Source organism: Syzygium oleosum, unplaced genomic scaffold (assembly GCF_021117445.2).
Source record: "Syzygium oleosum isolate NSW1041296 unplaced genomic scaffold, Sole_v2.1 Sole_v2.18, whole genome shotgun sequence".
NCBI classification, from domain to species: domain Eukaryota; kingdom Viridiplantae; phylum Streptophyta; class Magnoliopsida; order Myrtales; family Myrtaceae; genus Syzygium; species Syzygium oleosum.
The window spans coordinates 6,299,869-6,321,966 of NW_026607502.1; the positions used below are offsets into that span (position 1 = coordinate 6,299,869).

A 22,098-nucleotide genomic window follows, 5' to 3' on the forward strand; every position below is an offset into this window, starting at 1 on the left:
GGACAATGTAAATAATTTTTTGTTTTATTCATTTTTGTAAGCGATCAAGCAATCAATTTTAGACAAAAGTTTTTCGAATCATTCATTTTCCGCCAAAAAAATGAACCCTATATTCAATTTTATGAAAACAGCCCTTAACTTTGGCTTCGTTTATTTAACAAAAAACGAATGATTTAGGAAATATTTTTCCAATTTTATCGCTTGAAATAATTAGTCAATGGAAAATATTTTCATTATCAACAATATTTATGTCTAAATATTTTCGTAAATGGCAAAAATAATTTTCATTCATACATTTTTATAAACGATACCATCATTTAAAAAAAATTATATAAATCATTTATTTCCGTGAAACATTAGAAGCTTTATGTCTAGCTTTACCAATAATCAGATAGAATAAATCTGCTTTTGATTTTTTGAGTGAAGCAAAAAGACCATAGCGTACTATCTAATATTAGTGAAATCTTTTTAATGAAGTTTGCCGTTTTTGAAAGACACAAGACTAACAGTTTTAGTATTTCAATAAAAGTTGACCTGGAATTTAATATTAACAAAAGATGAGATTATGCAATAAAAAAAAATACATGTAGTCCGGGCCTAAGCCCAGCTTTGCACTCACATATACATAAGAGGGGGGGCCTATGAAAAGAGGACATGGCAACAACTCCGCTCCCGTAAAAACATTTATCCGGGCTCTGATTCACAGGAGCGAGTCTATCACAATCATTGATTAATCATGGAAGTGTAAGACCCACATGGCCAACGGCTCAAATGGACCTGGTCCAATGAACAAGAGTTTTATCAGATGTGATCACAATAGAAGAACTACTCCAAAAGTCTTGGTTGTATTTGTTTGAGGATTTTTCCCATGGGATTATGTTCGAGGATTTCTTCTTCTATATTACTTAAAATTATGTCAAATTAAGGAACAATTTAGAAAAATCGATAAAAAAAAATCTATTGCTGAATTTTTGCCTCCAAAGGGAAGGGGCTCCGCGGGGTACAATCGCCCCGCTAGCCATAAATAATTGTTGTCGTACATATTAGCAAAACATAAGCGTGACAATGTATGGTAGTGATATTGTGTTCATTGGAGTTTTTCTTTTAAATAATTTGAATTAACTCTTTTTATTCTTCAAAGTTTTTTTTTCGGTAGAAAGATTATATTTTATTATGAATTTCTCATCTCTATGACCTCTTTTGGTGTCGGAAAATTAACCGGTTTCATGAAACGTCGCCCATCTAGAACAATGAATTTGAAGTGACGCGGCTTTACTTCCTAAGTTAAATCGTAAATTTTCCCTTACAGACTCAATTGTTCCATATATGCTCATTATTGTTCAAATGTCGGTCCGTTTTGTTGCTCTGGAAAGATACTTCTGAAATTTAACTAAGCCCTCATTATCTAAATAAAAAAAACAATCAATAAATATTGCTTTTAAGTACAATAGTTTCTTCCTTTCTAAAATTAGAAACAAAATTCAATCCCCTTAGGTCGACACAATTGACTGAGACCTTAAGAAATTACCACCCAGGAATTGAAAAGGTCACATGTTCAAATTTTACCAATTCGTGCAATATGTTTTTTTTGGTTGGAATTTGTGCAATATGTTCAAATCAGGGTTTACCTACACAAGCCAAAAAGCTCTAATGCCCAGATCCCCCGCATAGCAACAAAACAATGACTTGCAGATCTTAAAATCTTTTCGCCACCCACCCACCTTCTATGGTGGCTCACAAACTCTTATTAAATTTTTTTAAAATTCATTAGGGTCGTTCGAGCGTGCATGTGGGAGAGTGAGAAAGAGAGAGAGACAGAGCAATAGCGTCTCATGTGGAGCGGCATTTAGGGCATGTGATGTGGGGAGGTCGAGCCAGGATTTGGATAGCGGGTCGGCGACAAGGTTATTTCGGGGAAACATATAGCGATGTGCTAAGCAAAACCCTCGTTATTTATCGTAGCGTCTGATCACATAGATGATGGTGCGAACAAGTTTCGGAAAGAAAATGAAGGGAAATGAAGGTGGGAAAAGAAGAAAGCGTGGCTTCGAAGGGAAAAAAAACTCAGTAGGGTTTCGAACATTTTCCACCAAATTGGTAAAGTAATTCTCTTCCGACGGCATCATTGCGATGATTGGGAGGAGTTGAAAAGTGATCGTGCGAAATGAGAGGATTGAACCACCAACTTCAACCTTTTTTTCAACCCCGTGAAGGAAGGAACCGTTGACTTCCGTCCGATAGCAAAAGGACAAAGCAAACCCGCTGCTAATTGGACAGAAGAAAAAAGAAACTCAAAAAATCACGTATTCCAAAAGGTTAATAGCACGAAAAAATTCAAATTGATATACCCTAAATTAATTTTTTGATCACAAAAAACCTTAAAATGGTGCACCTGTGGCAAATTTAGGGACCACAGTCAATTATTCTAAAAGTTTAAACTGTTAGATGAAGGAGTGGTTTAATATTTAATTACTCTAACACTTCCCCTCGGGCTTAGTCTGGTCTTTTTACCTAGTACTAAGTGTGGACATATTTAATTGGGGAGGCAAATGGGGCATGGTAAGGTTTAAACTCAAGACCTCAAGCTCTGATACCATGTGAGATTTGGTGGGACCACAACCAACTATTCTAAAAACTTAAACTGTTAGATGAATGTGTTGTTTAATATTTAATTACTCTAACGGTGTCATCTAACTCAGCAATTTGACCGTAAAATTTAACGGAGATTAACGGAGGGTAAATTTGTCACGGGTGTACTAGTTCGAGGGTTTTTGCGGTTAAAATATTAGTTTGAGTAAATTTATCACATGTATATCAGCTTTGGGTATTTCATGGTATTAACCCTACTCCAAATAATGTTTATTTCATGTAAAATAGTTTCATATTCCTAAAGTTTTAATTATATGTTATGTGAGAATAGTCCATGTACATTTTTAAAATTACTTCAGTCGATTACTCGACAGGAATTTCTAATGCATTTGTCAATGAAATTCTCATAGTTTTTGCTTTTACTACTTGTTCAAAATTGATGCCAAAAGCCCCTAAAAATTGGTTATACAGTTAAGCATTTGTTTAGATACGGGAGATCACTTGTTTAAATCACGTCCTCTCTCGCCAAAAGTATAAAAGGCACACTCACGACTGTATGGGTGGAATCTTACTAAATGTTTGTGGATGATACAATATATGCCCATTCGTGAAGAGTAGTCGAATCAAAAAGTTGAAATACTTCTTTTTATCGAAGAGAAATCAAAATCGCTTTACTAAAACTAGAATTATTAGAAATGCTTTCAAGAAAAAAGTTGTCGCTTAACCCATCGATGAACAATCGATGTAATCGGTGTCTAATTATCTTCGCGTTTATTCACCGATCTAAAACTTAGCACTTGTTCTTTTTTATTGATTCCAGGGGCACCGCTACTTGCCGCCTTTTAGACCGGTAAAAATCTAAGTATTGTTTCAAGGTGAAGCCCGTTTGAAGGCAAGTCATGATATATTGGTTCGGACATCAAAAGAGAAAGCAGGGCCTAATATTAACGAGTAATTATATATATATGTCTGTTTTTAATAAATCTTACTATAACTTATCAAACAACATGATGATATCCTATTGAGTGTTTAAGGAAGTTCGATTCACACGTCCGACTTGTTTCAATATCCAGCTAAAAACTTGCTACATTGCTTATTAAGTAAGTTGTTGTAAAATTTCTTAACACATCTCCTATTTTTCGTAATCCAAGAATGTAATATAGCCATGAGGGGGTGCCCTTCTTGATTTTCTTGTGTTTTCTTAAGGGTTAAGATTGAGATTCTCCTCCTAGTCTTTTGGCCAAAAGTCATCTGCCCTTGACTTTAATCTTTTACTACCCTCACGGGGCGTGTAGCGCAATTAGTAGTGCTGCTTTGACCCCACCCATCCATGTGCAGCAACAAGCAAGCTTCGAACCCTCCAACTCACGTGAGGTACGGTTCCTCCTAGCCCCACGTGAGTGGTTTTATCCGTTGTAATTGATGCGAGTGAGGATTAGACCAATCAAAAAAGGTCATATATTCATATTTTAGGCCGTAATTGATGAGTTGAGTTACTAGATGAGTCGATTATATTTGATAAATGAGTCATAAGTAGGTTTAGAATGGTAATGGCCAAAATAACATGAGTATTAAATGGGTCACAACTTATTTAGATCCAATCTACCTCTACAACTTGCTCTTCACTCTCTCTCGCCCTTATTCGATCATGCGCTTGCTCACTTTATGCTCTCACCTTAATTTGTGTATGGGTTTTCGAAGTGTTTTAGCCATATGAATCGGGTCGAGTATGTATTGGGTATGATTTGGGTTGTATATGGGTCATTAGATTTATCTTGCGTGAAAATGTGTCAAAACGGGTTAAAATGGTCATTATGTATCGTACCCGTTTGACGAGTCTAGTAAGGACGGAAGGGGTAACCCTCGCGGTCTAAAAAAAAGCTTTTTACTCCATGAAGAAGATCACTATAGTAAGAGAGAAATACATAAACGGTAAATCTATAATTTTTTTTTTCATTTTTTAGGGAGGGCGAATAAAAATTTAGGTTAATACTACAGAAATTCCAAAATTATGCTCACTGTAACATAAATGCCTTGATTTTTTTTGTCACTGACAACCCTAAACTTGCCAAACTTTCTTCGTGTAATAAAAAGCCCCAAAATTATACCAAAGATGGAATTGAAATAGATGGTATATATGATTTTTTATTGACACAAAAAAAATTGAGAATATTTGTATCACAGTGGATATAGTTTGGATTTTTTTTTTTGTGGTATTCGCCCTAAAAACTTATAGTCGAATTTGGTAAGTAAAGAAACCCAATGCCTAAACAGTGGGGCCCCGGTCCATTAGAGGTCACAATTGTAATTTTACATGGTTTACAAAACAAGATCAATTTAACACTAAATATTTTTTTAACAATTTAATTTCTAATGCACAGTACAGTGCAGACTAAACTCCAAGATCTCCATATGTAATACTTCAGACAGAGAGAGAAAGAAGGACAGAGGGACAGAGAGACAGAGAGATGGCTTCCTCCAGAGGAATTTCCGCCCTTCTCGCCCTGTGCGTCCTCTTCCCCACCGACGTTGCTCGACCGGAAGCGAGGGAGCTGCGGCCCTCCGATCACGGGCTGCAGTTCCAGGATCCGCCGCCCGCCGGGGCGAAGCCGTCCCCGGAGATGGCGTCCTTCTTCGGGGCGCCGCCGTCCCCTCCCAACTCGTCCGCGTCGTCGTCTCCGGCGGCGCCGCTCCCGGACGCGACGGGCTCGAGCGACGACTTGGGGTGGCGAGGAGCCTCGTACGGCGGCGACGGCGGGGAAGCAGGGAGGAGGAGGAGGAGGAGAGATCGCGTGAGAGGGGCGCTCCTGGTGGCGAGCATCGTGTGCGGGATCGCCGGCGTCGCCCTGCTGTTCGCTTCCGGGCTGGTTTTTCTCTTCAAGTTCCGAAAGGAGAGGAGGTCCACAGCGGCGGCGGCGGCGGCGGCTCCGCCTCCCCCTCCGCTCCGGCCGCCGCTGCCGCTGCTGCTTCCGCCGCCGCCGCCGGCGTCCGGGCGGTCGGGAGATTGTAAGAAGTGAACCCGGTTTGCGGTTATCATTGCTGTCGATGGTAGTGCTGTAGTCGATTCTTGCCAAACGTCATGTAAATTATGTGAAGAATATCACCAAAATTATTCATTACTCCAAAGAAAAAAAGCAACCTTGCTATGATAACGCCGGTTCCTTTCTTCTTGACTTTGGTTTTCTCTTGTCTTATTTATTTTTTTTTCATTATAATTTCCGTTTCAGCTGTATACAAAAAGCCTTTTATTAAAAGTTTTTTTGGGGATTAGCATGACACAAGTCCGATTTTCCATGCTCTCCAATGCAATATATTTTATTTTCATGTCCACTGAATTCGAAGTCGATTCGGCATTTCATTGCTTCAAAAGAAAAACACTCATCTGTCTATAAAAATAGAGTTTATTATAGTTATTGATTACGTGGGTCGCCCACGATAGAAGTGATTATTTTCAGGGTGGGCTGGTTCCTACCTTAAAATCGAGAACTGGCCCACCTAGTTTTGAAACCTTCGGTTTCTGAATGGGTTCAGGAATCGGCGTGATTTTTTTCTTTCTTTTTTTCGTATTCCAGGGTAGGGATTAGAATACTGGAATTGGATAAGGGATTGGAAAGAAGTTGTTTTTGAACTCATGCTGGGAATGGAACACTCTTGCAAAGTGCAAGAGTCTCTATGAACGTTGTTTTTGTTCTCTTCTCTAGCCTTTTGGACAATAAAAAAATAATTATCGGTCTCGTTCGAATGATTCAGGTTGGAGTCGGAAACTGGACCGATTATCACCGGTTTCAAATTTCAGGAATTGGATACCTTCCAAAATCGATCGGGTTGGTCCGGTTTCCGTGCTCACCCTTGCTCCATGATGCCAGGTTTGAGCTTAATGAACGCAGTTCGGTCAACTCGGGATTTATATCTTAATCGGATTCCGTTTGGCCGAAACTCTTCTTTTGGTAATTTAAAGTCGTGTTGGGTACCTTTACGTAATGTCCGGTCAATTTCAGGGAATGACGTGGTCCGCACTCCTCATGTTGTAAAGCTCCCAACTTACGTAAGCCTTCGAGGACTCATCATATATGAAGTAATTCATATGGAATTCCACGTGTGATTATTCTTAGCACGATTATGTTTCACTTTTTTTTTTTTCGAAGATCATGTTTTACTTCATCCTTCACTTTTCCAACCAATTTTTTTAATGAATTAATACGAAAAACTCCAAACTGGTACATCTAAAATAAATTTATCAAAAACTAATTTTGATTACAAAAAATCTTAAACTGGTACATCTGTGACAAATTTACCCTTCGTTAGTTCCCGTTAAATTTTACTGTCAAATTTCTGAGTTAGATGACACGTGGCAGTTGACGGGTGTACCAGTTTTGGGTTTTACTCTTCCGTTATTCACATATTTACCAATTTATGATTTTTCGTAATATTAATCCAATTTAACAGATGGTAAATTTGTCACAAGTGTACATGTTTGGAGATTTTGGAGGTAAAAAAATTAACTTAGGGTAAAGTTGTCACATGTGTGTACTAATTTGAGATTTTTTGTGATCAAAAAATTAATTCTGGGTAAATTTATCGCATGTGTAACAGTTTGGGGTTTTTTGTAATATTAATCATTTTTAAATTGATGAATTACAAACTTAACTATCGTCAAAATTTATATTTAGTTCCAAAATTTTGAGGAACGCGCACCGTGATTTTCAATAAGCGAGTTTTTTTTTTTTGATCGAAACAATAAGCGAGTTTAGTAGTTTATTTTTTAAGTCAAAATATATAGAAAATGCTTATGATTGTAAAGGCTCTTCTCCAATCAAGTAAAATCATGATTTTTGCTTACCTCGAATTTTCGCTGGGGTTTAGATTTCCTCGTAATTTCCGATTGTCACTTCTTGTACATAGAATCAGTATAGGTCAACACACTCCACCAGATCCTCCCTTCATGCACTTTGCGCCCGCTATACGAAACCAGGAAGAGCCTTCGATCGCTTCTTGTCGACCGAAGTTCAGATCAACATTTTCTGAGACCGATGAGTGATCGACGAAGGGACACGCAAACCGTCACAATGTCAGCCTTAATTAGCTTGGCTAGCCGCTGCGGAAAGAAAGCATTTGGCACTTATCCGTCAAAATGTTTTTATTTCTAATTGTCACTGCCATGTGACCTGTACCATTCCTTTGGAAATTTGTGGAGGGGAAAAAATATATTTTTTCTTCTCCTTATTTATATGTTAGAGACTGCAAACTATCGCCCTATTAATTATTTCCTTATAAACGGTCGCTAACATAATTATTCTCCGTTAGAAAGCAATTCACTTTTGTTTATTTACCAAAAGCATGACTACTAATTGATCTTGGCGTAAAAGGTAGAATCTGATTTTCTTTTACTTTCTCACCAAAATTTAAATGTTATCGAAATTTCAAAAAATTATTGAAAATCTTGTACAAACCTGCGTTTCAATGTTCGCATGTTACGAAAAATTTATGATATTTCGAGCTTAGAAAAGTCGAAGTGCATATACCGTAAAACGAGAATTAGAAATTGAAAATCAATCCAGAAACAACTTAATATATGCATGAGTGAATGCGTGTAAATATTAGGAGGAAAAAAGAATTAAAGGAATCGCAATTGCTAATTAAATGACTGAAATAGAAAATTAATACAGAAGATTGGGCGGGAAAAAGTGCCGTTGTCCAAGCCAGAGAAAACCCTCGTCCCAAGTTTGCTATGTTATGCTCTGTTCTGTTGCGTCTCCCTCGCTATTCTCCTCTCTCCCCTGTCTCTCTCTCTGTCTCTGTCTCTGTCTCTCTAATTCTGAGCAATTCTCGTTGCTCTGCTCTGAACTCTGTCTCTTGCTACCGATCACTGCTCGTTGCTCTGCTCTGGACTCTGTCTCTTGCTACGATCACTGCTCTCTTTGGGGCTCTGAGCAATCCTTGTTGCTCTCAATTCAATTCTCTCTCTTGATTCGGAGGGTTTCTCTGTTTCCCTCTCCGGGCAATCCTCTGAATCTGAGCAATTCTCGCTGCTCTGCTCTGGACTCTCTCTCTTGCTGCGATCACTGCTGCGGATTGTTGCTCTCAATTCAATTCCCTCTCTTGATTCGGAGGATTTCTCTGTTTCCCTCTCTGGGTATTCCTCCCGTTGTCCAACCATGAATCCGACGATCGTGATGCCTGTCCACGGCATTCCAGTTGCCAAGAGTTAGTCTCGTTCAAAACCCCCACTTCCGTCTTTCTTTCTTTCTTTCTTTGTTTTGTGGGGTTGGATTTTGTTGATGATTCTTTTTTTCTTACGGGTCTCTACAAGAAAGAACTTGAACTGAAGCAGATTCGCAATTTTCTGGGCCCTAGATCGCGCATCAGGTTAGGGCACCTCAGATAGTATGTCCTTTTTTGCACTGCTCTGTTTCTTGTTCTCGCCCTTTTCTTCTTTTTTCTTGCATCATTATTTCAAATTCTCCTTTTAATTTCAATTTCCGAAGGGTATTATGATCTTGCTTACTCTGTTTTTTTCTGATGGGTTTTCTGACCAGTTACCAACACCAACCGCTGGATGCCAAGATTTATCCGAATAAATTTCTCCAAAGCCACGTAGAAGAGAAAAATCCAGCCAGTGTAAGTATATTGCCAACAAGACCCATCCCGTGTTGTTCTGATGACGCTAATTTACGTGCAGATGTTCCTGTGGAAGCCTATGAGTACGTTGATGATATATCCGCCTTCTACAAATCGGAAGAGGAAGAGGTGAACTATCTATAGGCTGATTATGTTCCAATTCGATGAGTTTACGCTGAAATTGTGCTGAGTCACTGAATTGGGTATTATGCTCCGTGCAGAAATCTATGTGCATAAAACCCAATGTGGTTGCTGTTGCGAAATTCAAATTGGCATTAGTATAAAAATCACAAACAATACAGAATCGCAAATAAACGAAATTGTAATAACAAAGTTGGAATCGATACAAATGAATACCGAGACTGTGTTTGACACAGTTTCCTTAAAACAGATTCGTTCCCTTCGGGACGCGTCGAGGTTTCGTGAACGTCTGTCTCCCGGGATACAACGGTTGATTGCTAAGAAGTAATCGAGACTTCAAAGCTTCCGGCGAACTTGAACAAATTGCGGAACTGAACACTATCGAAAACCGTGCAAATGCAGAGAATATAAAACGGAGGAAGAATGATTTCGATAAAATAGAATGCAGGGGAGAGCATTTCGGGAATAATAACGGCCGATTGAAACTGTCGTTACAAAATCAATACGAATAACGGACGATTAAATCTACCGTTATAAAATCAATACGAATAACGGACGATTAAATCTGCCGTTATAAAATCAATACGAATAACGGACGATTAATTGCCGTTATAAAATCCATACGTTACGAAATTCGTGAATAGTTTGAGTTGAAAAAAATAAATCGAAGGCAAAATTGGGCTCGTCGCAAGGCCCACTTTTCGGTCCGCAATCGTGTACGCGGGATGTGCGCTCGCGCCCAAGTTTCAACTTGTCGGGCGTTGGATTTGCACCCCTGCGTGCGCGAGGCAGAGAGAGTTTGTGCTTATGATAGTTACCACTTCAAATAAGTGTAACTGTATATAAAGCACTCCATAGCTTTCTTTCTTTTCCGATGTGGGAATAGTATTTTTCACTTCCCACTTCCAACTCAAGGGTGTTCTTTGAGCATCAATTTCTCATTCATTCACCCATCAATTTATCCCATATTTCCAACAATCCCCCACATGAATGAAAATTGTTTTAGTTTTGACTCTGTGATAGTGTTCAACAATTGAAACCTGCATAGGATAGGTAGGTGTTACCCTTTGAACCTTTCCTTGTGAAAGTATATTTACTTTACTAGTTGTCCAGTAGACATGATGTCCTTGAACTGTCCAATTTTCTTATGTAAATGAACCATACACTTCACACGGAATCATCTAAACGTTTGTTCAGTTCTCATAGTTATGTTCGTTTTGGCCATGAACATCAACCTGGTTCTGCAAGAGTTTCTAAAGAATTTAGCCCTTAAATAATTCTCCTTTGAAGCGGCCCCACTTCTCTCTCACATAGGTGATTACTTAATTTTGAGTAATTTGTTTACTCCACTTAAGAATCATTAAAGCAAAATGCTATCCTTTCCATTACAATATCACTGTTATTTTATATAGGAATGGTTTTAGGGATAACCCCCACAGTGACATCACTAAGTTTATATAATTACGTTGTCCCTTTGAACCTCGATCTTGGGATCTCCAGTCAACTAGGTTGGGTTTCCTTTATACCAACTTATTTTTTCATGGGCTTCAGTCCCATTCCTCTTGTCGATTTCTCAACTAACTCTCTGTTTAACCCTTTGGTTAGCGGATCCGCAATATTATCCCTTGACTTTACGTAGTCAATAGAGATAATTCCTGTTGAGAGTAGTTGTCTAATGGTATTATGTCTACGACGTATATGTCTAGACTTACCATTATACATATTACTCTGTGCTCTTCCAATCGCAGATTGGCTATCACAATGTATACTTATTGGTGGCACAGGTTTTTGCCATTTTGGAATATCCTCTAAGAAATGGCGTAGCCATTCAGCCTCTTCACCACATTTATCTAATGCTATAAATTCAGATTCCATTGTGGATCTGGCTATAACGGTTTGTTTACAGGATTTCCAAGATACGGCTGCTCCTGCTAGTGTGAATACATATCCACTAGTAGATTTTGGGTCTTTTATATCAGATATCCAGTTCGCATCACTATATCCTTCCATAACAGCTGGATATCTGGTATAATGCAGGCCATAATTCCGAGTATATCGTAAGTACCTGAATACTCTCACTATTGCTTTCCAATGGTCAGCACTCGGATTGCTTGTATATCTACTTAATTTACCAATCGTATAGGCAATGTCTGGTCTAGTATAACTCATTAAGTACATTAGACTTCCAACAACTCTAGAGTACTCTACTTGAGAAATACCCTCTCCTCTATTCTTGGAAAGATGAAGACTATTGTCTAATGGTGTTCTAGTAATACCAGAATCATTCATGTTGAATTTTTCAAGAATCTTGTCCACATAGTGTGACTGGTTTAAAATAAGACCTTCTGATGTTCTTGTGATTTTAATTCCTAAAATCATATCAGTAGGTCCCATATCTTTCATGTCAAATCTTGAATTCAACATATACTTGGTAGATTTGATCATTTTATCATCACTACCAACAATTAGTATGTCATCTACGTAAAGACACAAAATGACATGGCCATTTGTTGTCTCTTTAATGTAGACACATTTATCACATTCATTGATCTTAAAACCATTGGTAATCATTGCATTATCAAACTTTTCATGCCACTGCTTTGGTGCTTGTTTTAGGCCATACAATGATTTTACCAATTTACAGACTTTCCTTTCTTGTCCTGGAACTATAAAACCCTCAGGTTGTTCCATGTAGATTTCTTCATCCAAATCACCATTTAGGAAAAAGCTGTTTTTACATCCATTTGATGTACTTCGAGATTTCGCAATCTTGCAATTGCAAGTATCATCCTAATGGAAGTTATTCTCGTCACAGGAGAATAAGTATCGAAGTAATCTAAGCCTTCTCGTTGTTTGTATCCTTTGATCACAAGTCTGGCTTTGTACTTATCAATAGAGCCATCTGCTTTCATTTTCTTTTTAAAAATCCATTTGGACTTTAAAGGCTTACAACCAGGAGGAAGATTCACTAGCTCCCAAGTATGATTCTGCAAAATAGAATCAACTTCACTTTTTATTGCTTCGTTCCATAGAGGTCCCTCAGAGGAATTCACAACTTCTGCATAATTTAATGGTTCCTTTTCTAACAAATAAGTTAGAAAATCATTTCCAAAAGATTTTTCCACTCTTGCTCTTTTGCTACGTCTCGGTTCTAGTTCATGATCTGAGTCATGAATTTCATGAGCCGAATCGTGACTTTCTTCATTCATAGTTTCATTCTTTCGTTTAGATGAACTTGATCCATCATTGGATTTACAAGGAAATACATTTTCAAAGAATGATGCATTCCTAGATTCCATGATCGTATTCTTGTGTATATCTGAAATTTTTGATTCATGCACAAGAAATCGATATGCATTACTGTTATGTGCATAGCCTATAAAGATACAGTCCACCGTTTTAGGACCTATCTTCTTTGGTGTTGGAACCGCCACTTTTGCAAGACACCCCTATACTCGTAAGTGTTTGTAAGATGGTCTCCTACCTTTCCATAACTCATAAGGGGTTTTATCCTCTTTCTTTCGAGGTACCTTATTTAAAAGGTAATTGCTTGACAATATAGCTTCTCCCCACATATTTTGAGGCAAACCTGAATTTAGTAATATCGCGTTCATCGTTTCTTTCAATGTGCGATTTTTACATTCAGCAACACCATTTGATTGAGGAGAGTAAGGCGCAGTTATTTCATGTATAATTCCGTGTTGTGCACAGAATTCACCAATTGGTACTTCGTACTCGCCACTTCTATCACTTCTCAATCTTTTAATTCTCTTATTAAGTTGATTTTCAACTTCATTCTTATAGAGAATAAATTTCTCTAAGGCTTCATCTTTGCTTTTAAGCAAATACACATAACAGTATTTAGTGTTATCATCGATAAAGGTAATAAAATATTTATTACCACCTCTCGTTGTACGAATTTCAAATCGCAAACATCACTATGAATTAATTCAAGGGGTTCGGTGTTTCTTTCAATTGTTTGAAATGATGATCTCGTTAATTTTGCCTCAACACAAATTTCACATTTATGTTTTGAATCAATTTGAAATGAAGGTATATGTTCCAAGTTAATTAATCTACGCAATGTATCATAATTAACGTGTCCTAGTCTACCATGCCATAAATTGGAAGACTCAAGCAAATAAACGGAAGACTTATTATCTTTATTGATAATTGTCATTACATTGAGCTTAAAAAGCCCATCAGTTACATATCCCTTCCCCACATATATTCTGGATTTAGACAAAATAACTTTATTTGACTCAAATACCATACGAAATCCATGCTTGTTCAACAGAGACCCAGAAACCAGGTTCTTTTGGATTTCTGGCACATAAAGAACATTGTTTAGAGTCAGCTCTTTTCCTAAGGTCATCTTCAGCAACACCTTCCCTTGGCCTTCGACAGCAGAAGAGGCAGAGTTTCCCATAAAAACCTTTTCCCCATTAATTGGTTCAAGATTTGTGAACAGGTCCTTATTGGAGCATATGTGCCTAGTAGCACCAGTGTCAATCCACCATTCCTTCGGATTGGACCCAACTAAGTTTACTTCAAAAACCATTGCAGAAAGGTTTATGTTTGACACGTCTTGAGTGATGCCACTCACCATATTTGTCTCATAATTCTTCTTCTTCGGAAGTCTGCATTCCATAGATCTATGCCCCATTTTACCACAGTTGAAGCATTTTCCTTGAAACTTGTTCTTGGAAACTCCTCCTTTTGGTCCCAACTTTGGCTTGGCAATCTTCTTGTTCTTGTGGCCTTGCCTAAGTTCCACAACATTTGCCTTAGCTGTAGTAGGATTGAACCCTTTGCGTTCAAATCCTCTATTGTCTTCTTCAATTCGAAGTCTAACAATCAGCTCTTCCAGGTTCATTTCCTTTCGCTTATGCTTGAGATAGTTCTTGAAATCCTTCCACCCAGGAGGTAGCTTTTCAATAATAGCAGCCACTTGGAAGGTTTCACTCAAGATCATTCCCTCAGCCAGAATTTCATGCAAGATCACTTGAATTTCTTGCACTTGACTGATCACAGTTTTAAAGTCCACCATCTTATAATCAAGGAATCGACCGACAATAAATTTCTTTGCTCCGGCATCCTTTGTTTTATATTTCCGATCCAAGGCTTCCCATAACTCCTTTGCCGTCGTTTTTGCACAATAGACATTGTACAATGAGTCATGTAAGCCATTCATGACATAGTTCCGACACGGGGAAGTCGAGTGCTTCCATGCTTCAACAAAGACCGAAGACTTGCTTATCCGTTTCTCCATTGGATAACTTAGGAGCTTCCTCAGTCAAGAATCTCGCAAGATTCAAAGTTGTCAAATAAAACAACATCTTTTGCTGCCACCTTTTGAAGTTCGATCCGTCGAACTTTTCAGGTTTCTCACCATGGTGGATAGAAACCGCAGAAGGAACAGAGGATGAGCCAGATAGTTGGACAGCTGAGGCATAGGCAGAGTTTTTGGTGATGTCGTTAGCAGCCACATCGACACCATCGTTTCCAGCAACCACATCGACGACTTCTTTACCAGTAGCCATTTGAATTTGTATAAACATGAATCTGTTTTAAGATTGTTGCGAAATTCAAATTGGCATTAGTATAAAAATCACAAACAATACAGAATCGCAAATAAACGAAATTGTAATAACAAAGTTGGAATCGATACAAATGAATACCGAGGCTGTGTTTGATACGGGTTTCCTTAAATGCAGATTCGTTCCCTTCAGGACGCGTCCGAGGTTTCGTGAACGTCTGTCTCCCGGGATACAACAGGTTGATTGCTAAGAAGTAATCGGGACTTCAAAGCTTGGCGAACTTGAACAAATTGCAGGAACCGAACACTATCGAAAACCGTGCAAATGCGAGAGAATATAAAACGGAGGAAGAATGATTTCGATAAAATAGAATGCAGGGAGAGCATTTCGGGAATAATAACGGCCGATTAAATCTGTCGTTACAAAATCAATACGAATAACGGACGATTAAATCTACCGTTATAAAATCAATACGAATAACGGACGATTAAATCTGCCGTTATAAAATCAATACGAATAACGGATGATTAATTCTGCCGTTATGAAATCCGCACGTTACGAAATTCGTAACAGTTTGAGTTGAAAAAAAAATAAATCAGAAGGCAAAATTGTGCTCGTCGCGAGGCCCACGTTTCGGTCCTGCAATCGTGTACGCGGGATGTGCGCTCGCGCCCAAGTTTCAACTTGTCGGGCGTCGGATTTGCACCCCCCCTGCGCCTGCGCGCGAGGCAGAGAGTTTGTGCTATGATAGTTACCACTTCAAATAAGTGTAACTGTATATAAAGCACTCCATAGCCTTCTTTCTTTTCCGATGTGGGAATAGTGTTTTTCACTTCCCACTTCCAACTCAAGGGTGGTCTTTGAGCATCAATTTCTCATTCATTCACCCATCAATTTATCCCATATTTCCAACAGTTGCTAGACTGAAGCTCGGCATCGACAAGAAGTTGAGAGCATGTATTGTCGAGTGGTTGATTGAGGTACTAAGGAGTTCCTTTTTTATTTCTTGTGTTGTACTTTTGATTCACATTACTATACATTATTATTCAAACAAGGACTAGAATAATGGCTTGAGTTCAAGAGGATTTCACGACATTTCTGCTATGAATTTTTGCAATATCTGCAATGAAATTGCGGTCACACAACTGTATGTTTTCTCCCAAATTGGGAATCTATTTCACAGTTATGAAAAATTGGCAACTTTACTGACTTTCTTACTGAATAATTAGGCACACAAGCTGTTCAAGTTCCCAACCGAGACTCTGTATCTTGCCATCAATCTTTTCGATCGATTTTTGGCCGTTCATCCAGTGGAAAAGAAGAAATTGAGTTTGGTTGGAGTAACCGCCCTGCAGTTGGCTGCTAAGTATGCTGGAATAAGAGAATCGATCCCTTGTGTCTATTTGTTTTCCCACCTGGCACTTACTTCGTGCCCTGTGAAGAAGATTTCGTGCTCTGCAGAGCAGATTCTAGAAATGGTAGGCGAAATACCCATTCTTTTTTTGTTTCTGTTTCTCCATTAACTTTTCTTTTTTACATAATTCTCTTTGTCCTTTGGCATTATGCAGGAGTATTTGATCTTGAACAGCTTAGAGTATGGATTGTCAATCCCAACTCCGTCCACATTTATGTGGAAGTTCCTTAAGGAAACTCAATCTGATGATAAGGTACTCGGTTTCTGTTAATGTTATTTGATGTTGTTATGAATCGATCTTATGACAATAGTATAGAAAATGATAAGCTTCTTCTTCATCGATCTCTGCATAGTTCAGTGTGGAGCGCTCACATTTCGACCTTCTGTATTGGCTGTCGCTGCACCGCCCCTGCCACTGTTGAAGGGTGTAAGCCATCCAGCAAAATCTATGAGCAGTTAACCGGTTGTAGTGCCCAAACAATCTTGTAAGTAGCGGGGAACTTCAATTATTGTTTATTACATCATTCATCTTTTCGTTTATATCGACGTAGGAATCTGATGGATTATTTCCTTTTGGCTACTTTTCCTTTGTGTAGGAAATGCTCGAGACTGATGGTGACTTCCCATCAAAAAGCGAGGAGTGTCAGGAGTGTGTATAAGTACAACACGAGGGGATACCAGTGGGTAGCTAGAGCTGAACCGGCTCGGTTGCTCTTGACCGAATTTAGCAGGGCCAGGGTCTTCATCTTTAAGCTTATTTTGTTTCTCCTTAGAGACCGGTAACAATATTTGGTTTTAGAGTCTTTGTACTCATTGATGATTCGAGTGTATCGTTCAAAGCTCTTGAATGGAAAGTTGCTTGTTCTCGGCTGTGAAAATCTATAATTTGCTAGTGTTGTTTTCATGCGAACAAGTTCTTAATTTTTGAAGGTCTACATGGTTTTGTTTAATTTGGTTTACCGCTCACAAATAGATGAACTCTTCCAATGTGCTATTCATCTACTGATGTAAATGTACCTTTAGAAATCACAGCCACAACACCTCTGCAACTTATTCTTCTTTTTCTTCAGGAGAGGACAGTTAGGCTTGATATGTCCTCGCTTTTTGCACTCAACGCAGACCGCGTCTCTATTTTCTTCTCTGTCATCGAAGCTTTTCTTCTGCTCAGATGATCTGAAGGGCTTCTTTCCCTTGAACTTCTTTCCTTTTCTGGCCATTTTGCGAAACTTCTTTACCATAAGGGATATCTCCTCGTCGTCTTCCTCGTCATCTTCAGAGTCTGAATCATCAGAATCAAAGTTAGATTTTAAAGCTAAAGCTTTCTTACTTTTGGTGTCCTCTTCATCATTCTGACGCTCCACTTCATAAGATTGAAGTGTTCCCATGAGTTCGTCTAATGATAGTGGAGAGCCTCTGTGCCTCACGAATAGATGTTTTGATAGTATTCCACTCCTTTGACAGCCCCAAAGTATCTTGGTCACTTTCATCGGATCTGACACAGGTTGTCCTAGGTAGGCTAACCCATTGACAATGTCAGTGAATCTGCTGAACATGTCAGTCACAGACTCATCAGGCTTCATCTTAAACGCTTCGTACTGCTGAAGTAGAATGTTTATTTTTGTCTCCTTCACTCGGTCAGTCCCTTCGTATGTCACGTGCAACCTGTCCCAGATTTCTTTTGCTGTTTCACATGAAGAGATACGGTTATACTCAGAAGGAGATAATGCACAGTATAAATAATAAACGGCCTTAGCATCTAAGGCTTCTCTTTTGAGTTTATCAGCATCAGATATGGCTTCATATTCGACTAGCTTCTTGCTATCTTCATCTTTTGATGACGAAACAGCTCGAGGTCTTATTCCTCTCTGGACTACGTCCCACTCCAGGGGATCCTTGGATTTGATGAACGCTTTCATCTTGTTCTTCCAGATGTTGTAGTCCTTGCCATCGAAGTATGGAGGCCTTGTGTCACTCTCACCTTCCATTAGTCCTGGTGCAATATTACTAGCCATTGAAAATCGTTAGCTCAGAAGTTATAATGCGCTTCAAACAATGAGCAACCAGGCTCTGATGCCAATTGTTGCGACTAGATAGATCACTTAGAGAGGGGTGAATAGGTGATATTACGGAAATTAAAACAATTTATGAACAATATCGCAACAAAACAACGTTAGGAGAATAACAGTCAGATCTTACTGATGTGCAAGTATTTCTATCAAGAAAATAAAGAGAGTAAGTATAGAAAATTGCACACAGATGTTTATAGTGGTTTGGCTTTATACAAGCCTATGTTTACTCTCCCGCGCTAATAGCCAATCGGCTGGATTCCACTAGATGAACCAATAAGAGGTTACAAGATCTGAGTAATAAATACTCAAGCTCGTGTGATCAACTCCTCACACACGCTCAACCTCTAAATGGTTACACGGTATAGCTCACACAGGCGTATGTATATGATCGGTAACACTCTTTGAACTTTGGAATCGTAGGCCTTTTTCTCTTGCGGTCACACACTATCACCTTTCGGCCTCGAGACCTCCTTATATACTACTCCCTTGCCCAAGCTGACCGTTGGACAAATCTCCAGGAAGATTCTCCAGTCAATCTACCCGTTGACCTGGGTCTTGTATAGAAGATCTGATTGCTTCAAGGTTGCCGAGAATAGCGCCTCCCATGGATTCTGCCACCCATATAGCAGATAGGGTTTCCATAAGTTGAGTACTCCGATTTGGAAAGAACATATCGCCTCAATTTTGTTCCAGGAAGTTCAAATCTCCCCGAGATAATTTAGAGAACTTTCCTTTTGGAACTCCTTGTATATAAGGCAGGAAATCCAGCTAATCTCTAGTAGCCGTTGCACGAGGATATCGATTCCTTCCTAGCCATTAGACAGAACTAATACGGTAGGAATTTCGACCATAACTTTGGTTCTGAAAGATAACATCTGATAGTACCTCATCAGCCTTTCCACCTGAACCATCAGAAACAAAGTTATTTTCTTCAGATAAGTTTTGTCATTCTTCAAAACCTTTTAGGGAGTGTTTTCTCAACAGCCAGGCGTTAGGCATGGAATCTTCTCAGAGGAAAAGAGACAACTTTTATGTCCTAACTCGTTTGGCACTAACACCGGCTTCGAACTTTTCTAGACACACTCAAAAAAGAGTTTGTTTTTTCTAGAGAACTCCCAAGACTTCACTAACATACACAGCTCAGTTAGTCCTATTATATATCTTTGGTGAATAATGCAGACATTTGAGCTCACTAAAGGAAGCTGCACTGACAGAAAACAAAACCAAAACAAATCAGAAGACACGCAGAAAAGAAGAGAAGGAGGAGGAATTGACTGAGGATGTCCACTACAGCAGCTGAAACGACTCTCCGGCGTGTCCTCGATGGAAGCTTGTCATTGAATGACACGGAGATCGAGTGAAGGCCTTACCACCGTAACTGCAATTGCGCTCTGCACAAAGCAAAGGGCGGTCGTTCCGGTTGCTCTCGACATAACAAGATATCTTTCGCCAAGAAAGAGTCAAGGGCGGATTCATCTTTGTCAGTGGCAACTCGCAAGTTCTCTCCCCAATCTTCCTTTTCGGTCAAAGGTAGAGAAAACTCTAACAAAGGAGCTTCGTCATGATGCATAATAGAGGCACCATGACTGCTGGATGTAATTAGATGGAGGACAAGAACTAGCAGAAACATAGGAAATCGGAGGCGAGAGGCTGTCCTTCGTTTGTTCCCTCAAGACAACAAAAGTATAGGAGGTGTCACACCCCGAAATCTACCAGGATGGGGGATGACACGGCCGTCCTTCCACCTGAAGGACGCAGCCTCAAATCACCCAAAAGTCCCCATGACATCGCTCTCGCTCTATTGGCTGCTAAATAAAGAACCTGAAAGATTGGGAAAAGAGGAGGGTGAGCAACGACAGCTCAGTAAGCAGTGTGTATCTCTTCTAAGCAGATCGAGCAACTACTATGCATATATAAAAATATCGAAAACTCATAATTTAAACCCACGATATCATATACATATCATATCAAATATGAGTTATTTTTCCTTTTCACAAAACTCGATACAAACTAGAAAACACTCATTTAAATCAATAATATCAAAGCAAAAACCAATGGTCCATTCCATTTGCCAATCTTATCAAAAAAACACGCGCCAATGGTCCATTCCATCGGCCAATCTCAAATCACACATCAATGGTCTATTCCATTAATGAATCTCATCATAAAAGGCCTCGTTCGGGGTAGAGGCGTAACCGCACTGCCATCCCTCAACCCGACCCGATATTATCCTTTTTGAGCCGCAGCCGCACTGCCATCGCTCTCAAGGATTTGCCCCGGCACAGCAAAAAAAACACATCGATGGTCTATCCATCGACCAATCTATTGCTCGATATCAAACCATGATCACGTATCTCGCCTCGTGATAAGGCGACCAAGATTCCCCCCTTGGCAAGGTCTCCACCTACTATAAGCCGGTGGCTCGGCCCACAAGGATATCCTAAACTAGTATGCGCATACCCACAAGCCCCTCAATGGGCTCATAGTGATATTGAGCATCAACACACATCCTCAAATAATCCACAATACCAAATCCAGAAATCATTTCATAACCCATATCATAAATCACGATATGGTTCCAAAACCATTTCATAATCCAATTTATAATCAATCTCAGAAAATGGTTTCGCAAACCAAAACGTATAATCTTTCTTCGTCAAACAGAACACATTTCACAAATCAAGTATATGATATTTCACAACTCAACTCAACTCAACCACTAGAAATCCTTTTTATAAAGTGTTTCTCAAATCATTCGAAAACTCATTTCATAAATCAATTCACAAAGGGGTACACATATATCCTTTAATAATACATTTCATACAACCGTTCTCAAATCTCTCTCAAATACAAAATGGCAGTAATTGCTCGATCCAGATTTTTATGCACTAAACATGTTTATTAACTCATACGATACTCAAATGCTTATCACTTTCAAAGCATGAATTTATAAACCCAAAGAAGAGATAGCACCACTCACCTGGAATGCCCCAAAACCAATAACGCGCCTAAACACCCCGATAATCTCGTAATCCTATCAATTGAACGATAATCGACATCAAAACCAAGTAAAATACTACAATAATCACTAAACGGCTAAACGACGCTTAAACACTGACAAGACAATTCAAAGACGCCCACAAATTGCTCATCCAAAACCATTATCCAAATCGTCCGCAACGCGGAACTTGAGCGCGAAACTTGATTGCGCCATAACTTTCTCCACCGAACTCCGATCCTAGCAAACTTATAGTCAAAAGAAAGCCCGTTCCGAGTATTACAAAAGCCCCAACTTTGCCATCCCAAAATCGAGCCGAAAACCAACTAAAATCGGCCTAAAGCCCACTGGTCGCGCACTATTCACCATGTGCGGCCAACTTCAAAAATTCATATTGGGCAAACCGTAAGTTCAAATCAAGATCCGTAAAATCCCACGGCTCCACAACACCACAAACTATCAATTCTATAAAAATACGCAGCTCGACGACCCAAAAATCGGACTTCGCCGCTTGAATCTCTTATAATTCCGAATTTCAAGCCCTAAATCCGAAACTACTCCGATGGAACAAACGAGGGACATGAGTTCTTACCGGGCGTTGCGATACGAAGTCGGATCGGCTAGGCGAGGTTCGCGCGGCGCAAAACCCTTCTTTTCTTCTTCTATTCCTCTCTTTCTTTCTTTTCCGTTTCTGCTTTCTCATCTCGGCCTCCTTTTTAATTTGGCCGA

General features: G+C 39.2%; 2 protein-coding genes and 1 long non-coding RNA gene across 3 annotated transcripts; all 3 read left to right on the forward strand.

The window, feature by feature from the left end:
• The first annotated feature begins 5,018 nt into the window (after positions 1-5,018).
• Positions 5,019-5,762, forward strand: LOC115665531 (formin-like protein 4). The gene has a single exon (XM_030587403.2). The coding sequence runs from the start codon at positions 5,058-5,060 to the stop codon at positions 5,604-5,606; it is 549 nt and encodes a 182-aa protein (XP_030443263.2). The 5' UTR covers positions 5,019-5,057; the 3' UTR covers positions 5,607-5,762.
• A 3,081-nt stretch (positions 5,763-8,843) lies between these two features.
• LOC130140413 (uncharacterized) lies at positions 8,844-9,461 on the forward strand. The gene is made up of 3 exons (XR_008818424.1): positions 8,844-8,973; positions 9,126-9,336; positions 9,429-9,461. It is a non-coding gene; the product is annotated as an uncharacterized LOC130140413 (long non-coding RNA).
• Positions 9,462-15,021: 5,560 nt separating this feature from the next.
• LOC115668359 (cyclin-B2-1-like) lies at positions 15,022-17,172 on the forward strand. Its single transcript, XM_056319830.1, has 6 exons — positions 15,022-15,049; positions 15,804-15,868; positions 16,118-16,366; positions 16,457-16,555; positions 16,661-16,787; positions 16,899-17,172. The coding sequence occupies exons 1-5, from the start codon at positions 15,022-15,024 to the stop codon at positions 16,760-16,762; spliced, it is 543 nt and encodes a 180-aa protein (XP_056175805.1). The 3' UTR covers positions 16,763-16,787; positions 16,899-17,172.
• Positions 17,173-22,098: the final 4,926 nt, after the last annotated feature.

What these genes read in the sequence shown, in the direction of transcription:
- LOC115665531 (XM_030587403.2), top strand. Translation starts at nt 5,058, where the DNA reads ATGGCTTCCTCCAGAGGAATTTCCGCCCTTCTCGCCCTGTGCGTCCTC.
- LOC115668359 (XM_056319830.1), top strand. Translation starts at nt 15,022, where the DNA reads ATGAATACCGAGGCTGTGTTTGATACGG. An exon ending in CGAGGCTGTGTTTGATACGG is followed by an intron (nt 15,050 to 15,803) that starts GTTTCCTTAAAT and finishes TATTTCCAACAG; the next exon opens with TTGCTAGACTGAAGCTCGGC. An exon ending in CAGAGCAGATTCTAGAAATG is followed by an intron (nt 16,367 to 16,456) that starts GTAGGCGAAATA and finishes GGCATTATGCAG; the next exon opens with GAGTATTTGATCTTGAACAG.